Source organism: Salminus brasiliensis, chromosome 9 (genome assembly GCF_030463535.1).
Source record: "Salminus brasiliensis chromosome 9, fSalBra1.hap2, whole genome shotgun sequence".
NCBI classification, from domain to species: domain Eukaryota; kingdom Metazoa; phylum Chordata; class Actinopteri; order Characiformes; family Bryconidae; genus Salminus; species Salminus brasiliensis.
Window position 1 is genome coordinate 14,455,141 of NC_132886.1, and position 23,204 is coordinate 14,478,344.

Here is a 23,204-nt window from a genome sequence, read left to right on the forward strand (position 1 = left end):
TGTTCTGATTGGTGTACAGTGATGTCATTTGCATAGTTATTACTTGGAGGGAGATCAGTCCTTATTTGAATGTTTTATTAATTTGCATTTAAGTTGTGTACAGTGATTAAAAGTTAGACACAGTCAGAGAAAATATTGCCGCTGTCCAGTGAAAACCATGTATCTTCATTTGTGGCCGTTTTTTGTTTTTACCCATGGTTTGAACCCTGAAGGGGCACACTGTAAATAACTCTGGATGAATGGACCAATACCAAATGCTTTAAATCTCTCTGAATAAACTAAAAATTATTTTACATTGACTTCAATTCAGAGTTAAGACCATTTTTGCCTTCTCCTGTAAAGCCATCATTCTGGAGATCAAAAGCCACCATTCTGGACCAAAGAAGATGAAATATTACAGATAGGCGCAAAAACTGTCATTATTTTAATTGTTGACGGGTTCATGTCATTGTTATAGTAGTAATATCACATCTAACATCATTTCTCTACCATCACAACCTTACTCTACCATTTACTGATATTATATAAGACATATTGCAATACCCTCCACATGGTCAACAGACAGCTGTTCTAGTTTCCTCAAAATAGTATAGGAAAAAAGTATAGGAAACTTAAGTATACTTGTAAAAATGCACACAACCCCATGGCTGTAAAGCATGGGTATGAGATACACTTTATGTCAATGTATTATTAATAATGTATTTACTGTATATATTATTAACATTGTAACAATTGTTGTACAGTTGCCATTTTGATGCAATCTGTCAAGGAAACCCTTGTCCTCACATACCTTAGAATGACAAATAAGCTATATATCATTTAACATCAGTCTCAGCTGAATCCCTCCCATTACACACACACTGGCTTGTGTTAACAAGCCATAAATGGCACTGATAGTAGAGCAGTAAATATGGACAAGTATCAAAGGGCATCCAGCAGTTACTTCCCCAGTAATGTGCCTATGATTAGCTGGCACACTAACAGCAGCCTCGCTGGGCTTCAAAACTCAGCTCCAGTCTACTTGATTTCATTTAACACTTGGGCAGAGTTGATGATCTGAACAGTTTCTGGATTTAGGGTTAGAGTGAGACACAGAACCTTTGAAGTTGACTGAGGACAGTAGGACAAATAAAAAATATTCTGAAAGATGTGTTGTACAGGAAAGTGTGCACGGTTAGTGGGTTTGATCCTGCTGCCCTCTGCATTTGCGTGTATGATAGCCAACGTGCTGCTATTCTTTCCCGACGGCAAGCGCCTGGAGAGCGATCAGATTTCTACACAGGTCTGGCTCATGGGCGGACTGCTTGGTGGAGGACTGTTTGTGAGTACAATGCCTTACTCTCAAGTTTCTTTCTTTTCTTACTGTGTCTTTTTTCTCAGTGTTCTTCTTGTAATCAACATTAACATCAGAATAAAGTGGAGGTACAGTGTTAAAAATAAAAGCTCCTGAATAGTTCTTTGCTTGAGCGTAATGATGAGCATTTGATTCTTTAGGACACTAAAAGTGATGGTTTTATAGTAAAATGGTATTCTTGAATTGAACAGTTATATTATTATTAAAATTACAGGATAATATTAAAGGATTTGGGTTTTTTTGTGTGTGCAGATGTCATACGCTGGTAATGTGTAGCTACTGCAGAAAATGTAAAGGTCGAATTGATCTATTGGTCTATATCTAATTGATAATTGGTCTATTATGTATTGGTTTAATGTAAATAGTACAAATAATCAGGGGCACCGTATTGGGGGGGGTAATTTTAGGACGATTCTAAAGGCTTGTGACTGACCAATGCCTTATAAATGTGTTAATTGAGTATTTTGGCAGAATTGTTAGAGTTGTGGGTCTCAGTCTCATATCTTTTCACAAGGCCCATTATCCTTGGCAGTGCCTCTGCACATAGTGTTGATCAGTAACATCCATAATGAACTTCAACTGTATATCTGCCAAATACATAATTTACTCATGAACTTAGAAGGTACTTAAAAATGATTTGGGCCTGCTTGTATGAATAGGTCTTAATTATGACAGTCTCAACTGCTTGCTAAGTCAGTCGTGGCCGAGACCATTTTTTATAGAGGACTTTATGCCCATTGCACCACCAAGAGTTATGGCCAGACGGTAATAATCGAGTTAGACTACAACGAGGCATAAGCTTTGTTGGTGCAGCCGGCCCTGGCATTTTAAACAAGTTACCAAGTTAACAAGTTGGCTTGATATTTAGATTTTATGAAACACCAAGGCACAAAAGATTCTTCTCACATGAATTATTAATGAACTCAAAATCCTAAGGCAGCACAGCTTCGTCATTTTACCTTTAAACCAAGACATCCTTTCTACAGTGCATGTTTGTACAAATGTATGTGAACACACGTAGGCCGGCTGCCTGCTATCATCGCATCATATTTGTGGACAATGGTCTATTATCACTGTACCCATGAGTCTAAACTGACCTTGCACTTTGTAGTGAAAAAGAAAACCCTGAAACCCTGAGAATAAGATTAGATAAGAACAACAAATCAACCAACTAGCATAGAGAGGCAGACTCATATGGTAATGTGTAATCAGCTATTATTAAACACACATCATAACTGATGTTGTAAAAGTCTTTTATGCCTGTGTTTAATGATAATTTGCTGTCCTGTCAGATGCTGTGTCCAAGCTGTTCGGCAATCAGAGCCGGGGGCAAAGGTTGCTGCGGGAAAGGTTGCTGTGGGAACCGCTGCCGTGTGAGTGCACACACACCAGTAGAGAAAAACAAAAGACAGAGAAGAAAACTCTGAAAAAAGTAGAACTGAATAAAAAGGTGGTGTGGTGTTTGAGTTGTGAGGTCACCTTTCCACAAATCAATACAGATTGTAAATGAGTGATAGAGGCCACACAAAGCATGCAGTCACAGTGGTTCTTCACATTTCACACAAAATGCAGCTTTTTATCCGAACAGCTAATAGTCAAATTCTACTGGCTGAAATGAATGTTAGAATATTTAGCTGTACTAATGTAGAGACAGCTTTTACAAGTGTGTGTGTCTATCTGTGTTTGTTTATGTGTAGATGCTGAACTCTGTGTTTTCCTCTGCGTTTGGTCTGATTGGGGCAATATACGGCACCAGCGTTGCGTCTGCAGGTCTGGCTATTGGACCCAAATGCCGAATAGGCGACAACAAATGGGGCTACCCCTTTGAGAATCAAGGGTAATGGAGTCTTAAAATGCCATATGTTTTAATTTAGCATTCATATTCAGTACTGAGCAAAAGTCTTAGTTGTGAACATTGCTTTCTCTCAACAGTAAGGGTGGCTTTGTCTGTAATACAGCAACATTCTCACATTATAATTAAAACGAATACATGTAATACAGTCAAAGGTAACAATAACATTCCTGATATGCTGGTTAGAAGAATATAATTGAAAGAAAATTCCATAAGTGAAAGGTTTGGTTCCTAAACTAGGTCTCAGATAGTGTTGATCTTATCGCTAAATAGTAAACAGTGTCAAACAAAACTGATATTACTGCTCAGAGAAATCACCTTATATGTCATTCTCAGATGACCTGAAACTTTCAGACAGCACAGTATGTGGTTGACATTCTGCACTGAAACTATTTCTACAAGACATACTTTATAACAGCTTGCTGCTGTCATACATTGTATGTCTACACAATACAAACAGCAACTGCTTGAGAGATAAATGCACTTTTCTCTGTAGCCACTAGATGGATCTGTAGCCACAGAGTGGATCCTAGCACCTAAATCAGAGTAGTGATTTTCCCTCGGCTTACAATCTTATGTGCAAGTTTGGGCACCCTTGGCCAAATCGCACATTTTGTAATTCAAAATGCACTGTTACTCTGTCTTTCATAACATAAATAAAACAATAATACATTTAAAAACAAAAAAAGGTTTGGGTACCTTACAGAGTCAGTACCTAGTGCCATTCCCTTTGGCAGAAATCACAGCTTGCAAATGCTTTTCAGTTCTTGTCATTTGATTCAGCTGACAGTTCCTAATTACAGTTAGTGACGTGCCTCAGGCCTGATCTGCTAATCAAGATCTAAGACCTTAGGTGCATTCCAATCACCCAGCAATTCGAAAATCTTCACAATTTCAATAAGATTTCAAATCATGGAAAATGAAAGCGTTTGAAAGGAACCTCAAACTGTGTAGGGAGTAGTGAGCAATGGTTCATCACTGCACAGGAAGCTGACAGTAACGTTTACTCATCAGTTATCACTTGTCTTGGGAGAGAAATTATCTTGTACTCATCACGAGCAATACATATAAACACAATATAAATGCGACACAAATCTGTTTTATGTCCACAAAATTACATGTGTTCCAGTGTTACACACATAGCATGACACATGTCTGCAAACAGAGTTTGATAGTTACTTTAGAAAGCAGAGGAGTCAAAGATTACTGTCAACATGACACACTGTCATTTACGTAATGATGTTGCAGGGCATTCCGAATGAAGAGATTTAACCAACTGACTCTTCCTCAGCTGATATCACACAATTAGTGTGTAAGTAACACAACTGCACTGCTTAGGGACTCTGTGGAATGAAATGCTTAAAGTGTTCAAATGTTTAGACATGCCATTCTAAAGCTAAGCTATATTTGGTTTGCCAAGTTTGCCAAATGTTTGCATATACTGTGCACACACACACACACACACACACACACATATTTATATATATAATTTAAACATTATCTTTATAAATAATGTTTCTAAATGAAAATCAAAGCGGCGAGTGAGTTCTTTATTCTATCTATTTCTCTCTCTTGTCTTGTACAGGAACAGCAGTTACTTGGTGGATAAATCTATGTGGTCTCTCTGCTTGTACCCGAATAATGCAGTCCTTTGGCACATCGTTCTTTTCTCTATAATCTTGGGGCTGGGCATGATTCAGGTGGTGCTCCTTGGCATCCAGGTCATCAATGGCTGCCTGGGCTGCATCTGTGGGGACTGCAGAAAAAGCAAAGGGGTAAACGCTACAGCAGTGTTCTTGTAATGTTCAAGTGGCACCATGGATTCATTGATCACAGGTTCTGACAGTTTAGTTTAGGGCTTGGAAGTGTAAACACTAAAACAAAATACAGCTGTAGAGAAAAGCAGGCTCATTTGATGTAACTAGAAGGCCCATGTGAAGGCCCATGTTTTGTAGTGTTACAAATGCCCTGAAATGACTGAAGTGCAGGTATTTTAACACAGTAAGCCAGCATTGCCTAAATGTCTCAGAGTAGTTTGAAATATCGGTCAAATCTTTTTAGAAGTAAATAAAGTAATTTGCTTGTTTACTTGTTATTCCTATGTCTGAGATAACTCAGTGCTCCACTGTGGACTGGTGTCTCAAGTATATTATTAAGTTATTGTGCTTACTCATGAGTTAGGGGTGTAAAATTGCATGAGTAGTGATAATAAGACATCCAGTAAAAACAACACTGGCGGGATACTACTTTTTACCCTCAGAGACGAGGAGAACAAAACAAATGTCTGATCTGTTTAACCAGCAGCAAAATATTACTTTTAATAGGTTGAAGTTACAGTGATTAGCATATGCTGTATGGTATTAAATTACAATATCCATTGCTGACATGTTTTCTTCTTTTGTAGGATGATGGAGGATTGTGAGCTGAAGATATCATCAGAAACTTAAACATTCTAGCATCAAGCTTCTTTATAAATACATGTATGAACATTTTATTTAAGCTGTATGTACACAGGCTTTCATGTACTGACATCAGTCAATTCTTTCTCTTGTTAACTTAATTGCTATGCTAAATTGATGCTAGTATTACAAGACTACTACTATTACTAGACAGTAAATATCAAAATATCCATAACAAATGTAAGATTGTAAAATTATTTTACAACACATAGCTGTACTTTGTCTCTGATTTAGCCAGAAATCTATTTTCGTAGTTCATTTACTGACAAGTTGTCTGAATGCACCTTAGCAATGTAAAAATCAGTGTTTTTTTTCTGTCCACTCTTAAAATTAAAGGTGCTGTAAAGGGCTCTTTCCGATTCCGAAGAACTCCAAATTGTTAAATTCCAATTACACCCTCCGTAGCACCTTTATTTTAAGAGTGTATATAATTGTACCTACAAAATGGCAACTTTACAATTTCAATGGAAGACACAAAAAGAAGAGCATTTCTGGTGATCCATTATCAGGAAACAATGTAAAAGACAATGGACATATTCAATTTATGTCTGAAAATTAAAAAATGAAGATACAACTTTTTGCATGACAGCAATGATATGTTCTTTTAGATCATAAAGGAGACTTTTGACATGGTTGTGTGATTACATAAGCACTACATGTCCAAGACACCTTTATGTACTACACTATTTATACTACTGTTATCATTCATTATTAAACTGGATATGTCAGAAGGGCTTATAAATTATTGACTAAATATGAGTAATGCCTAAACTTAGCTAGGTACAAAAACCATCATAAGACATCCCATTACAATGGCGAAGGCCTCTATTTGTCACTATCAGTTATATTAGTAAATGAGTAATCTACTGATTCATTAGATGGTTTATCAAGTAATCAGTTTTACAAAAAAAAAAACAACACAACCCGAGCAAAAACATACCATGCAGAGCTTTTCAAAGATTCCAAAAATTGTACTGGAAGAAAATATATAGAGTTTTTTCCTACATATAAGCCCAGAAAGGTTACCTTGCTTAAAAACTTAGAAACCAGTTGCCTTCAATAAATTAAGTTAGGCTTTGTTGAAGAAATGAACAAGTTTAGGTTGAATGAAATGAAGATACTATATACTATAATATTCAATGTTCAAAAAACTCAAATATGTGAAAATATGTAAAAAGATATGTGATTATGATCATTAATAAAGGTATAATACTTTATTTGAATAATTTGAGTTGATAAATGCAAATTATATAACTGAAGGGAAATAAACTTGAATTTCTAAGAAGTATTTTAGTCTTTCATTCCTTGACTATCATTTGCCAGTATAATCTTGTGGTAATGCAAAAGTGAACACTGCACTATTCAACTTGCATGCAGTTACACTCAGCAGTACTGAAAGTGGTAACTTGATCTTACAATCAACAACACTGAGGCCAGACAGTCATTACATATACTATAAATTTATAACCAAAAGAATGTAGCCTGTGAAGAACTACATCCTGGTGGTGAAGGAGGGAGGAAAGACATCCCCAATATGCAAATACTTGGTGTCAGGAGCCAATGGGAAATGTATGAGTTTTAGTCCCCAAGGTTGCACCGTTTAAACACAAGGCACATCCTAAATGTCACCATATTTCATTAAAACAACTGGATTCATTCAGTCAGTACAACACAATTGAATACATTCTCCTTCACTCTAAAAATATGACATAAACTTTACATTACACAAATGACTTTAGTGTATATCTCAAATCTATATGATTAAATTAGTTTGGCTTAATCAGCTTAAATGACTCCAATTTTCTATAGTATTTAAGTTAGGTTAACCTAAGTATTGCATTAATAAGAGTAGTTAGTAGGGTTTTGCAGTGTTACTGTGAGATAGACCTTACGAGAAATTCAAATAAACACTATTATCATACATACTGCCAAAAGTGACTGACTCATCAAGTTATTCAAGATTTTTTGATCTTGTGGCATTACATGTAATGTAATTGCTCTTTTGTAGCAGGGCTTGTAACAAGAAAGTGAAATAAATTTGCTACCCAACTGTTTTTATTTTTGTAGATATGTAGATCTGATACACATTGATCAATCGTTTTGTTTTCTGCAAATTGCACACACCAGCCCCATGCTTGTTGATTACTGGAAAGCCTTCGCTGTTTCAGCTGCACAGCAGTACGAACTGGACTCTAGTTGAAAGCAAGGCCAAAGAGCATGCACCCTTGTGGTGGAAGTGACATCTGCAGCTGTACAAACAGCCTGGAGAGCACTCCTAATGTGAGGTGTTTGTGGAAAACAGCATTTGTCACTGATCTGGAAGCAGTCAGCTAAAGCCATTTGGGTTTTCCAACCTAATTTCTATTTGCTGCTTCCAGAGAGTACTGTCAATTACAAGTGATGGTCACTTCCCTGTATGTACAAAACAGCACAAAACCTGTTGACTCACACCTGGAACATCTGTCCATTGGGATCTGTTTTACATGTGTTTTTCTCGCATAGGTTTTCTGTCCTTTACAAGTTTAGGCTAATGGATCAAGCAGACTCTCAGTGGTAATCGCTAGACGCACTAGACAGTTGCATTAGATAAGGGAGATAAGGTAGAAAAACACAGTATTTCTTTAAGATTTGAGTCTGTGACACTATTCTTAGATCAGCACAAAAGGCTGACTAAGCAGAAGCTGTAATTGTAAGGTATCTGACAGTGCTGTGCCTGAATCAGTAAGACCTTTTAACACTAACTGCCTTAAATTGTCATAGCAAGAGGAACCCTGATCCTAGATCAGTGACTTCACCATTCAGGATGCTTTTGCAGACCATGAGCTCAGGTTAAGCACATAATCTTTGTTGTCACAGAACTAGTGCACTGTAATTGTTACCTAACCTGAAGATAAACACTGTATTACCGCCTGGCCGTGCCCAGCTCTAAAGAGCCATGCCAATTCAAGCTGAAGTAGCTACACCAACTGATAAACGCAAACATACCTAGCATGTTTTGGCCATATGTGGATAGGGGGACAGCTAGTAGGGATGCACCTATATGGGAATTGTGGAACAGTTTTGATATCCATGTACATATCTCCTGATGCTGAAACATAAACATGTATTAAATGGTAAAAACTCGTTCAAATAATTAAAACTATGTCTATTTGGATTAGCATTACAAGGGTAATGTAAAGGATTATACAACCCTTTTTAAAGGTTTTATACCTTTATACCTTTTTAACCCTACAAATAACCATTTAATCATCCATTTTTTTCTGAATTGTATTGTTGCCTTTACTAAAGAACTCTTGAAGAACCCATGCATTTCTGAAAAATCATCAAGAACTTCAGCAACAACTGCAGCTTAGTATGCAAATGTAAAATATGTCTGGCATATCTAGTATAGACAGTTCAGACTATATCACAGTTACATCAGCGTGTTGCACAGCTGTGGTTGGATATTTACATTTGGGCTTTCAATGACTTCTATGAACAGTTTTTTAACTGAAGTGAATTTACAACATATATAAAACAACGTGAATTTGGCACAAACTCTTTGAGGGGTTTCCTGAAAGTACAAATAGGGTCAGAAATATTCATGCACACACATAGATTGTTTATTCAGTGGTTTTTAATCCAAAATGTTGTTTTTTTTTATCTCACCAAAGCCTCTTAGTGATCATGATGGAGTATAGCTGGTAGCTTTGCAGTACCCACATAAAAAGCGAGTAGAACACTGTGTCATTAAAATATATATGTAAAATAGGTTCTCCTTTCGGGTCCAAAAGCAGCAAGAAATAAACACTTAATGTTACTTAAAGACTTAATGTTAAATCTGGCTGATTTCTCTGATATTTCTAGTTCAGCAGCTACAAATCTTGCCATCATAATTTATTCAGATCTATTATTTGACCAACAGATAGCTTACATTACTAGAACGTTTTTTCTGCATCTTTGGAACATTTCCAAGCTAAGTAATTGCTAAGGAACCTCAGCAAACTTCAACTAAAATGCTGTTTCCAATCTTAATAAAACTACGAAATTAGATCATGTCTGTCTACTTCTGTCAGCACTGCATTGGCTTCCAGTTAAATTCTGTATACTGATTACAAAATTCTACTATTGGCATATAAAAGCCCTACATGGTCTCGCGCCTGAGTAACTGCAAGATCTCATTACCTATTATGAACCATCACGATTACTTAGATCACAGGGTGCTTGTTCCCAGAATCCAGAGGTCTTCTGCCTTTTTATATAAAGCCCTCCAACTCTGGAATAACCTTCCAGATAATTCTTGGGGCTCGATCTTCTTGGCTTAAAAAATATGATTATTAATGTTTCCCTTAGATAGAAAGCTTGCAGATCCAAAGTCAGTCACACTCAGATACTGTTCAACCTGATGGAAGACTGACCGCTGGGTTCCCCTGCCACCAGCTACCCACCTACAGACTGACCCCTGCTCCCCTGTCACCCGCATCAGACCAGCTGCCCACCCATCAGAAGCTGCCCACCCACCAGACTGACTGCTACTGCTATCTGCCTTATGACTACGTTATAGTTTACATGGACTCTGCCTATTATTACTATTAGCACCATCATTATTCTCATTATTCTTACCATCTCTCATATAATTATATTACTTATATTATGACTATATATTCATGATTACATAATTCTATTATGATTATTTCAGCACACCTGAGCAGAAGAACAGTACTGGTGGTTGATTTGGTTTAATTATATAAACTGATGCACAATTAAATAATATTTGTTTTGTTTTTATTCATAAATGGTTCCTTGGTTTAGATGTATCATATTGTTCTGTATCATAAAGGAATTTCTCATATTTCAGTGTTTATTTGGGTGGACATTTCATAGTAAGTGTACCGACAGAAATGGACCAAAATAACCAAATAAACTCCTCCTTTATTTGGTTATTTGGAACACTTTTGTGCTCAAGGAGCCAAAGTGAAAAGCAAGGGAAGGGAGCGATTGACAACATGAGAAGAGGGCGAGGACATTTTGCTCCTTGTCATGCGGATCACACACACACACTCACACACCAGCAGGGCAAGGGGAACGTGAAGAGTAGAAGGCTGAGTACACAAAAGAGTCAAAGGGGTGAGCCAAAAAGAAAAGCATCTGAAAAAAAGACAGAAGTGTAGGGTCAGTTTGGGGAAAAGAACAGACCGGCAGCAGTGACAGTTGGTGTGTACTCAAACGTGCTAATTCAGTCTGACCACTCTGCCAATTACACAGACCTTTCAGGCCTCAGCCAGCCCCTCAGCCAGCCCACAGAGAGCAGAGGCGCAAAACATACACAAACCCCCACAATACAGTCCGGAACAGAAGAGAACAGAACAGAACAGAACCGGAGCAGACTGGTTAGAACACACGAATGGACCTGCAGTGTCCCATGCTGTTGTACTTGTACCTCCTTCTGTCCTGGAAATGGCACGTAGAACTGCAGCTCCTAACCCAAACAAGACAAAACACTCAGTTATTTCTAGAGCACCGCTTTTAAACACACTCCACACATATTTGTGCACATGGATATACAAGCGCTCTTATGTCTGGACTGCTGTGTGAATAAACCTTCCACATGGTAAACACATTGACTTAATGCCTCAGAAGAGACATCACATCACTGGTGCTAGCTGAGCTTTAGCAAGGTGGGAATTCAACATGGACTTGCAGGGAGCTGCACGCACACTGATCCGCCACTTGATCTAATTTGCCATTTTATAGGGAAAGTATAATATAGTCCAATATGTGATTGGTACATTTGCAGATGTGAATACAAGCTATCGCACAATATCCCTACTTTGCAGAATAGCCTAATCTCCAACTACACCGAGGGAGTGAGGGAAAGAAATGTCAAGAGTGGGAAGGGAGGAACAAAGGGGGAGGAAGCAGGGTGGGGGGTGCAAGTAAAGGAAGGGAGGGGGCAATTTGGGGTATCAGAGCTGGAAAACTGGAATGAGGCGACTTGAGCTGGAGCATGCCAGTAATAACACTGTATGTTCCTAAGCTCTGCACAAAGCACAATAAGTACAAACACAGCTATAGGCTCTGGCATGCTTTAGGGGTAAACACGTGCTGTAATGCTACTCTAAATGCAATGGCACATCATGGCATATCAGGTTTTGTACCATCGAGTACATCTGACTACCAGATATATGCTTTTTGAGCTTTCAATGATCTTATGACTTGGACTTACAGTTCTACAAGGTGAATGGGAATATACAAAGGCCTTCGTTATAAAATGCATTAATACAATTGATCAATTTCACTGTTTTCCATTGAAGTACGTTGGGAGTGATATAGGTTGACATATTCACTATTATCCACTATTATTAGAGAAATACAATTGTGTTAGTTCAGTTAAATGGGGAGAGGGATGTTAAATTTCTAATATGTTTAATTCACATTCATTGTGAAAACAAAGGGTATTTTCAGCGGCGACAAACAAGAACCATTTTGATTCCATAAGGGACCATTTTAACAGATGTGTGGGAAGAATCTTTTTAATGTTTTAGAAGGGGAGATATGACGTAATTTAATTTTGGGAGATGGACCACACAGCAAAATCTCCTCCTCAGCTCTATATATGTACATCTGACTACCAGAAAACTGTTTTCTCAGCTTTCAGGGCCTTATGGTTTGGACATATAGTTCTACAAGGGTCTGTAAATGTTCTTAGGTTTGCATATATGAAGGCATTGGTGTGTATATATATATATATATTCATTCATTCTTACTTGACACTGCTCAAAGAACTCTTTGTAGCACCTTTATTTTGAAGAGTATGCCATTCTTATACTGTGTGCATATATACTCTTCATATGGTCCCAAGAGAAGCATTTAATTAATGCCGGACCTTTACATTATGTGTATTTCTTTATACCTTGAATATTCTTTACACTTACATAGCTCATTAATACAATGGTCAATTAAGGGCTTCTCAAATTAAAGATTCCTTAGCGGACCCAAAAAAGCTTCTAGCATCCATCCAAAGGACTTTTTTTTAAATGTGTTATTTACAGTTATTTCCAAAAATGCTTCCATGATTAAAATGTACTTCATGGTAGCGAAGCGCTTCAGGCATCAGCCCCAAGAGTACAGGTTACGACCAGACAGTTTTGTTTCATTATAGCGAGAGCAAAGCAAGTGAAATTGATTTTTAATTTTAAAAAAGGGTATTTATCATTCCTTCAGTAATTCGATTACAGTCTGAGTGTAATGACTCGAGATGAACTCAATCTCTGCAGGAGATCATTTTCCACATGACTGTATAATTTCCTGATTGTGGCCTCCTTCTGTCTGCCAGCGCTACTGCTCATGTTTATGGAGTTGCTATTCTTATCCTATGCTATCTGACTCTGGTTGCAGCCATTTTAAAATAACAGGAGGGGCAAAGATTCACCAGGGATGAGCTATTAGGTAGCCTTTGATTGGTTCCTTATGGAAAGTGAATTAAGTTACAGTGACAGCTGACCAATAGGTGTACATGGATCAAGGAGAGGTGCGTTTCATTATGGAGCCATGTGCTTCATGCACTGAAGGTGACTGTAACAGACCACATATTAAATCATGTTATATGTGTCTCTTAAAGGGCATGGAGACAAATCTTCATGGCAAGGATTGACACAAATTGTGCTTTTATTTTCTATTTTCCCCAAAAACCCAGATACCATCTTAACCAACAACCATAAGTTGTGCCTTTTTACAAGTTTGGAGTTATCATCTTATCGTAGTCCTGCTATAATGAATGCCATTGAGAAAAAGTAGTGGTCAAGCATTTTGCAAAAAGACTTTTTTAATAACTGCCTAAAACCTAAACCTCTCCTCTTGCTTTAACTGTCTGTAAAAGTGCCTGTAAAAGTTTTAGACAGATCTGAGATCAGGTTTTTCTCAGCACTGAAACACTACAGGCCACCTACTAGTTGTTCTATTGCCTCTTATCAAAGGCCCACAGTTCTTGGTTAATGATCCACCGCTCACTTATGTGTGTCGCTGAGAGATAGTGTCCCACTTCACAACTCCAAAACCGTCCTTCACCCACATCCACTCTCATGGATGTCAAAATTAGAAAAAGGGAGAAGAGAGGGCAAAATAAAGCAGATGTGTGGAGGGTGAAACAGCCAGAGAGAGAGAGAGAGAGAGAGAGAGAGAGAGAGAGAGAGAGAGAGAGAGAGAGAAAATCAGAGGCGAGTTGGACACTGCCAATAACAGTTCAGAACAGGCAGCTGGAGAGAAGTTTTATTGCTTCTTTTTCAAAACGTTTTACAGCTCCAAGAAAAAATGAAATCATGTTTGTTCCATCCAGAAAGTGAGGCTGCAACTTCAGCTTCTGATACTACATGCATGGCCATATGCTTACATAATGACCACACCCACTGTGAGGTGCAGTGAAATGACTTCTGATGCATGGATTTCAGTCCAGATTTAAGTTTCCCCTGGTCACATTTGAACCACAACCAAGGGGAATAGCAGTAGTTGCTACAATCTTAGAAAGTAGTCTTCATTTGTTTTAAATACCACCCTGTGAAATACACAGCACTTACAAAGTGACCCGAAAGCCATGGCATAGCTGGCATCAACAGAGAACCTGGACGGCAACCCAGATTCTGCAGCTGATACGCTGGTGTGCATTCTAATCTGTTTCTCTTTGGAAATCGACTCTGTAAATTTCCACTGGAGAAAATCCAATGGCAAAGTTCCTGAAAGACTGGCCCAGATAACAAGGGCAGAGGCCCAGTTAGAAATCCTGGTATAATCTTAAAAAGATGGTTCTTCAAAGGTTCTTAATGGTGCATAAAGGAGAGCCTGTTATTTATATATATATATATATATATATATATATATATATATATATATATATATAGCCATAAAATTAAAACCACTCACGTGAAGTGAATAACATTCATTATCTTGTTAAAGCAGAATCTGTCAAGGGGTGGTGAAATACATGACTGGGTCAGACGTATCCAAAAGGGCAGGTCATGTGAGGCATTCTTGGTATGCAATTGGTTAATATACCAAAATTTACTAGATCTCTGTTCGACTGAGCATTTTTTTTGCATGTCCTAAAGGCTCCACCTAACAGCTTAGGACTTCACTATACGATCCACTGCTTACGTCTTGGTGCCAGAACCACAGGACACCTTCAATGGTCTTGTGGAGTCTATGCCTTGATGGGTCAGAGCTGCACAGATGGGTCTTGGCAGCACAAGGGGAACCTACACAATATTAGGCAGGCAGTAGTATTTGCGTCTGTAAATATTTATACAGTTCTGCTAGTCAAAGACCCATTGCTGGCACTATTAAGAACCCTTTTGATGAGAGTGTAAGTAAATTCAGCTCATGCAAGACTTTTAAAACTGACTGATAACAATCATATGTGACTTATCAGTACAACTGGAATATAGCCTGTCTGACCAGCCATAACAATAAAACCACCTGTTTAATATTGTGTAGGCTACCTCCTGCCACCGAAACAGCACTGACTTGTGGAGCCACAGACTCAACAAGATCTCAAAAAGGTGTCCTGTGGTATCTTGCACCAAAAAAACAAGGAAATGAATGAGACTCACTGACTGCCTCTTTTCATGCTTCACCACCAGGTAGACATTTCCAAGTAAAACCACCCACTTTAGCCAGGCAGTGTGGTGGTGTTGAGAATCGCACAGCTAAGTTTAGTTTTAAAAAAAAACAGTATTAATTTCAGCCTGTGTGCAGGTGAGGGTGCACCTCAGGGCTTTGGGGAAAAAACAAATACAAAGTCACTCTCAGCTTACGTAGATCTGCAAGCCATGCAAGTCACTGAACCAGTTCAGAGATACAGGCTTTGATAAGGTCTCTGGAGTAATGCAGATTTAATTCCAAAGTAGAGCACTGGAGAATAAAGGGGGTTTGGGCTTATAGAGTCAAACTCACTTAGGAAATGCTCTGCAAGGCTTATGAGATCAACTGCATCCCAAATCACTGGAGAGTGTTGCAACCATCAACTATTAAAAATTATATCTGACAGTCTGAGAGCACTGATTATTGATAGCAGCCATAGAGCTGTATTCTAATATCTATCTACACTCTCAGAAATAATGTTTGTCACTGGGGTGGTGTTATTATATTAATTTTTAATGCATTGTTTTGCATTAGTGCAACAATGGACAAGTCTGAGTTGTACTGATATAAATATCAGAGCCACAAAACTATAAAAAGACGTATTGCAAAACTACTTGATGTAACAATTTGCATGTATCTTTTAAATAATACTAAATAGAATGTCATTAAGTAAAAGCTACGAACTAAAGAAAGAAGCCCCCAACTGGAGACTAACTCAACTGTGAACATCTTTGAGTTGAATCAATTTATAGTAATTGAGTTTAGTCTGTTGCAACTGGCAAATTAATAGACTGGCCCTAACAAGATTGTATACATAATTTTTTTCATTTCTAAAAAATATCCTAACATATTTTTTTCCAAGTCATTTTAGAGCGTTTCAGAAAATGAAAAACAGCTAAAACAGACATCCAGGTTTCATATTATATATATATATATATATATATATATATATATATATATATATATATATATATTATGTTTAAATGTTGTGAATCAAGTCTCATTTGCATCAAAAATATTTGCTGTCATGGTTAAATACAGAACCATTATAAAGCCATGCTCAATTTGTTCTTCTCCATGATGGAAACTCTAGTTATTTAAAGAACCCTTTAAAATGGTTCTATGCAGCACCAAAGGGGTTCCACTATTGTTCTGAGGCAAATAATCGGTATGAAGAGTCTACTCACAACACAGCAGGTAATGTCTATTTGATACTTCCTTAATTCTGCAAGAATTTCACTGGACACAGCAGACACATCAATGGGCTTCTTTCTTTCTGTGCTTTCATTCACTGCACTGTGTTTCATTATTATGTTTGTTATGTAGGCAAACCCCATATGTTTTATGGTGTCTGTCCTGCAAAATCCACCATTTAGGTTAAATTTGGCAATGTTTCTTCAGGGTACTGCTGGTCCCTCTGGACTTGTAAACCTGTTGTTAAAGATAACTGAAATATAAATATATATATTTATTTACTGATTTTGCATTAAAGTGCATTTAAGAGTTTTAACAAATGGTCTGTTTATTCTTACATTCTCACAAACGCTCGAACAAGTAGTGAACTGTGTGTAAAGAGCATGTTTATCACTCATCTCTGGAGAGCTGCCAGAGTCTTGAAGCGCCATTGAGGAGAGGAGACCGAGGAGGCGTGTCCTCGTCGCGGCGGGGGCGTGTCGTTATCTCGACGGGGGCGTGGCCGGTGCTCAGTGCGCGCTCCTGAGATGAGCTATTTAAAGCTACTCCCAAAGCGCTGCGTGCTGTCAGGACAGGAACAGAGAGTGAAATGCTAATAATCTGACTAGTCAAGCCGCGAGTTTACTGACGAGCCTCTGATACGACCCGGAGAGCCACGATTTTAGTGCAGCTGGCGCCACTCGAAATTCCCTCTCCACGTTTCGCGAGTGCTTGCTAAAACTGGTAAGTCGAAATAATATATCATATAATTAATTATCAATTATCATGCATATTTTGCTTGGATTGGGCTTTAAAAATCGACCAAATCGCCTGTGTTGTGAATAAACACGTTTATGCTTGTTTACCTGACTTCTGCTGGAGGTGTGTCACGGTATGGGGGTCTGTGCGTTGCCATGAAATGACACTGGTAATGTTCACGTGCAGTTTCTTATAATAAAACATCGTCAAAGTATAAATAAACTCTGAATTAGTTAGGTACATATTTACTGCATGTTTACTACTTACTTTAAGAAATGTTCCTATATGAGGAGAAAATGCAGTGTTGCTCAAACCAGCCTGAAGACAGCTGGGTTTCCATCGATTAGCGCACAGATAGCTGCGGATAGAGCCGGACTGCCTTATTTTCTTATCGTGTATAATACTGCTCCACCTTCCCCTGAGCCCCAGCGTGTCCCACTACTTTTTTATGCAACATGCCGTTGTGGTGTGTTGTGTTGTACACCAGCTCTAGACCTGCTCTGAGGGTCGTGAACGTCCTGCCATGAATGATTGATCTGAGCTCGTATTATTAGCTACTGAACGCTGCTACTGCTGCTGCTGCTGCTGCTGCTGCCGTTTGCCGTCAGCTTGGACGTCACGTACCACACGTTGAGTCCGTGTGGGAGAGAGAGCGCGTGGCTGAAGAAGCAGGGCGAAAGGCTCAGCGAAACAGTTCCCCCAATGTATGCCTCCCACACGAGCTGATTGCGACCCCTTCCACCTCCTTACTGTTGTTATTTGGCTATGTCTCAACAGCAGACTGCACGTTTGTTATCATGCAAGTTTGTGAAAGCCCAATTCTGTACTGGCCGAACTTTGTCCCGCGCTGCTGATACAATTAGGGGTGGGAAATAGGGGCACAGAATGACATCATCATATTTGAAGACGGTCGTGTTAGCATTTCTGAGGTGTTAAAACTGCTATGAGTGCTGATTTGCTGCTTTTCCCTCTCTAACAATTCCTAGAATATATATATATATATATATATATATATATATATATATATATACACACACACACCAAAATGTCAACATTACAACACAGAAAAACCTTCTTAACTTTCAATAGACGTCAATGTAAAAAGAATGACCCCCAAGTCACTTTGGACCGTTTCTATTGGTTCATTAATCATGACACAATTTTGACACAAATGAACATAATAAACTGAATGCATATGTAATTCATGCTGTACATACACAGACATTCATGTAGAAACAGCTCCGACTCCTTGTTACTTGTAAACTTGATTTTTGTGCCAAGGCCAAAATAGGCCAAATAGTAAAAAACAGCAAAATGGAGATTTTTGTTTGATATGCAGTTGTCCAGTGTTTGCGAAAGACACTCAGAGGACATGCAATGCATGTTCAGAAGAATGTTGTCATAATGTCCATCTTTAGTGGATAATAAGGTGGACAATGTAGGCATACTGTATTTTCTTTTAGGACAGTAAAAATATTGTGATTAGCCTGCCAAGACAGCAGTACCATGATATAAGAACCCTACTAATATAAAAAACAACAGTTAACAGTCTTACAGTGACAGAGTGTTGTGCTTTTTGTGGTAAATTCTGTTTTTGTGTGCCTCAAAAGTAGATATAAATATAAGACAGAAGTCAGTTAAATAGTAGATGTAACATAGAACATGCGTCCACCCTCGAGCTAAGCTCTGTATATAAATATCTTGAATTTGATTTATTGAGCAGTGGTCCTGGAGCCCTCCTTTTGTACTCCTTTTAGCATTTTTCCTACTCTAACACACCCACAGAATTCAATTCTCAGGATTATAAATTTGCTTATACTTGGCACTCGATTGTGCTGGCAGCAGAAGACACTGCAAATCACTTGTCAAGTGCTTTGAGTATTGCAATTCTTCTCACTTGTTATTATTAGATAGTGCTCCACTTCAGGCTCGCAACTGCTCAAGTACAGACTGTAAAGAACATGAAGATCTGAACAATCTTTCCAGCAGTTTGACCTGAAAATCTACTTCTCGACTGCTTTGTATTATGCACTGATTTAGTGTGTATGTCACTGTCAGTAAAGTTCTTCATTATAGAGAAGAACCGTTTAATCCTTTAAAAAGCCCATGGCCCGTTATTACAACTGTCTATTTCCAGAGAATGGCCCCACCAGTTTGTACAGAAGTCCCTGTAGTTACTGAATAATACACCTCAGTGTGTAATACGCCTCCCCCGAGTGTTAAGGGGTTAACCAGGAAAGCAACATATAAACATTCATATCGGGGCAGTGGTGAGCTCTGGGCTATTGATGACAGGGTTGTGGGTTTGATACCTGGGCTTGGCAAGCTGCCACTGTTGAGCCCTTGACAAGGCCCTTCACCCTCTCTCTGCTCCCCGGGTGCTACAGCAATGGCATGTGTGCTCGTGTCCGACACAAATGGTAAATATGGTTTAAATATGGAATATTGTTTGGTTCGTTGAATTGTCATCATCACATGCAACACAGAGAGTGTGTAGGAGGGCACATGGTGAAAAGGCAAAACCAGAAGCTCAGTTACACAACTTCTTCAATTTCTGCATTGCATGTGAGCTGATGACACTGTCATAAATTACAATGTCTTTCTTATGCTGTAGAAAGGGAAATTTCTACGCTGGAATTAAGTAATCTCTTTAGAACCACCCGTTCTATCATGTTTATGGCTGGATGCTTGATTTTATACATCTGTGGCAACGGGACTGAATGAAATACCTGTATTCAACGACTAAGAGGTGTACCCCAATACTTTTGTCTATACAGTGCAGATGTTATAGAATAATGGTAATACTAAAGAGAGAGAGAGTTTCTGGAAGACCTTAAGATCCATTAGATTTAGATATACTCCTGTAATTCCTCGGGGAGTGTTTCACTAGACCAGTTTGTCTGAGCATATTAATATAAAATGGCAGCAGCATCACTGGGCACTGTGTGCTTGGCACATTGCCCTGACTCAGAGGGGTCAAAGCAGGAATGATGCCAAAAGCTTGCAGCTCAACGTCTCACATTCCATAACAATGTGGATATGAATTGTAATTGAATTGTTAGGAAGCTTAAGAAAGTACTTGGTGTTGTTCAACATGTGCAGTATATTAGTGGCCTAACCACAGAATTAATTTCTCATTTTGGTTTCATTTTCATTTTAATAAGAGTCTCTTTAAAAATAGAGGTTCCTTACTTGACCATATGGTTCCAGGAGAAAGCTTTACCTGGTATAGAACCTTTAAATCATGTGGAGGTTCTTTAAACAGCAAAAAGGCCATACTTGCACATCTCCGTTGTAAAAAAAAAATGAATACATTTTGGGAGAATTGCTTTATATATCTAATCCAGTAAAGTTCATTAAGTTTAAGGAACTAAAGCTGGTTCTTCAAATGCAAACATTCAAAGAACACATTTTGGCACCTTTCACTAAGGGTGTACCCAGAGCTTGAGCTCATTCTTGCTCTATTACATAATGTGAGTAGAAACCATGCAGTCTTTAACCACATATACTGCAGGAATAACCAGTGGGACTCATCTCATCAGGGTGGTTCTGAGAAAATGCCAGGCCTGCATGAGGGAATGGAGGTGTGGCCGAGTGAGTAAACCTTGGAGAACTGCTTGAAAAAAGTCAAGTTGAATTCCATCGTTTGTGTTTACTTAACCTACGAAAGAGTCAAAACACATAGACGCAGATTTGTAGCAGATATGTAGCTTGTCCTTCTGTTTAAGTGCAGGAACGTGGACAGGCGGCCATGTGTAGTCACATAGAGATTCTGTTTGTGGAAGGCCTCTAACATACATACCATTGGTTTTTAAGTAAATGACCGCTTGAGCAGCAAAACAGCTTAACACAGGCCTTCAGGTTCCCACGTCATCCTGGGACTCTGTGCTAGAACCTTGAGTTACAAAAATACAACCGAGAGGAGGGAAAAATTGGATCTCTCTGGCCTCTTAAGTCCCTGGTTGCGATTTATTTTACCCTCATTCTCATCTGTTCTGCACTATATCCCTCCTGAGTGCTGCCAGAGCTCGCTGCTTCAGGCAGAAAGAACAAGGGCCTACAGTTCCTCACCACTGAGGATACAGTCTACACAACATTGTCAGTGTCTGTGTTGAATTAAGGGTGTGACAAGGAGTGAGGGAAGGAGTACACGTCAGCTTTTTGGTGCTAATAAGAAGAATGGCATTAAAACTGGTTATCTGTTCCAATTGGCATTTCTAGCTGTGACTGGGAGGGCTGTGTCTCATTGCTGGCAACTTTACATGAGTAAACTAAATCAGTGTGAAAAGATAATATTTCATGTCATTTTGGACCGTTTCTATTGGTCCCTCAGTCATGACACGTTCATACAATGTGAAGGGCAGATGATGTTTGCAAACAATGTAAAAAGAAAAAAACGAATGAAGGTCATTCTGATATGACCACACTGCTATGTAAAAATTCCAGTTGCTGTATAAGGGCAATAAATCTAAATCTTAATCTTAAACATGAATGCGATTTTACTAGTGCTTTGGGTACTGGGAAAGCTCTTGGAGAAAATCCCTCGAACATTGTGTTCACCCAGTAAGCTCAGGGGGCAAGCCTGATCCAGTGACAAACAACATGGTTACAGTAAAAGCTTAAGCATTTCACATTTACAATGCAGTGACAGCATTGGGTTACATTACTGGAGAGTGTCTCTACAGAGATGTAGTTTTCCCTGTTGTTTACTGTAGGAACATGGAAAGAACGCGGCCTGTGTAACCATTTGAGCAGAGAAACACCTTAACATAGGTTCACACATCCATCCATATTGAGTAATGCTAAGATGTACAGGCCCAAGAGAGGCTCCATAACATAAATGTCCCCCCCCCCCCCCCCCCCCCCCCCCACACACACACACACACACACACACCCCGCCCCTAGTTACTATGTTTTCCTTCATAATACACTCTAAATGCTAGAGCCAGGACTGAAGGGTTATATGCATGTATACTGGTAAGATTGTACTGTACTGTTGCTTTTACTGTTTCCAAGAACCACATAAAACCTCATCCTTTGACTGTCTGCATACTGCCACTTTATATAACCACAGCCAAACCTGCAGCTGCAAATGCACGTATACTGCCTGTTGTTTTGCGATAGCACATCAGTCAAAAGGAAACACAATTGCCATTGTGTGTTTAAGGGGAACAGACATTGTCCCAGAAGTCTTTGTTTTTTTTGTTGTGGGCTGAAACTGAGTGGAGTTGATCAGGTGCCAGATTATCAGTAGTGTGAGAAAACTGCCAGGCTCATGAGAGTTTATCTCATAACTGCGAGGTATGGGGTAGCTGGAGGAGCACAGGGTGAGAGAGAGGGGGAGAGAGAAGGAGAAAGAGAGAGAGAGAAAGAGAGAGAGAGAGAGATTACTCTGATTTTTTTTACAGCTTATAGTGTTGGTGATAGGAACCAGAGGTCTCCATATTTGCAATGCAAATGTAGCCATTTCATGTACTATCCAACATGCCCAGCGAGCCTCTCTGGGGCAGATAAACAAATGGCGTGGGCTAGAGTGGTATAAAGCCCCCCAGCTTTGAGCTGTGGAGCAATGGAGCAGTGTTCTCTGGAATGTTGGTTGGTACTCCATCCAGTACCTTTTGGATGATTTGGGGGAGTTGGAGATGAGGTGGTGGTAATCATTTGACATCCTGACCTCACTAATGTTCTTGTTGCTGAATTCAATAAAATCCTCCCTGCGATGCTTCAAAATCTAGAAGAACGCCTTCCTCCCTGGACGTAGAAACAGTTATTCCAACAAAAGCTGGATGAACTCTTTTTTAATGCTCTTGATTTCAGAAGAAAACATGAATGAGCAGGTGTCCCAATACTTTTGTCCACACAGTGTATCTTAATGTCAGTAAGAAAAGAACTAAGACTACACAGTAGGAGTACAATAATGCATCTGAAGATGATAATAATATAGCCACTCATTATTTTAGCCCCAAAAAATGTTGTCCTGCTGTCAAATGTAAAA

The 23,204-nt window shown here is 38.8% G+C and overlaps 1 protein-coding gene across 1 annotated transcript; it reads left to right on the plus strand.

Annotated features, from left to right (window-relative positions):
• Window positions 1–910: 910 nt before the first annotated feature.
• tm4sf5 (transmembrane 4 L six family member 5) lies at window positions 911–6,950 on the plus strand. Its single transcript, XM_072686757.1, has 5 exons — window positions 911–1,321; window positions 2,647–2,727; window positions 3,052–3,191; window positions 4,792–4,981; window positions 5,611–6,950. Exons 1-5 carry the CDS (start codon window positions 1,148–1,150, stop codon window positions 5,626–5,628), a joined length of 603 nt encoding a protein of 200 aa, XP_072542858.1. The 5' UTR covers window positions 911–1,147; the 3' UTR covers window positions 5,629–6,950.
• The last annotated feature ends 16,254 nt before the right edge of the window (window positions 6,951–23,204 follow it).

Coding starts and splice junctions, on each gene's coding strand:
- tm4sf5 (XM_072686757.1), top strand. CDS start 1,148: ATGTGTTGTACAGGAAAGTGTGCACGGTTAGTGGGTTTGATCCTGCTG. Junction 1,322..2,646: donor TGCTTGGTGGAGGACTGTTT/GTGAGTACAATG, acceptor CTGTCCTGTCAG/ATGCTGTGTCCAAGCTGTTC. Junction 3,192..4,791: donor TACCCCTTTGAGAATCAAGG/GTAATGGAGTCT, acceptor TGTCTTGTACAG/GAACAGCAGTTACTTGGTGG.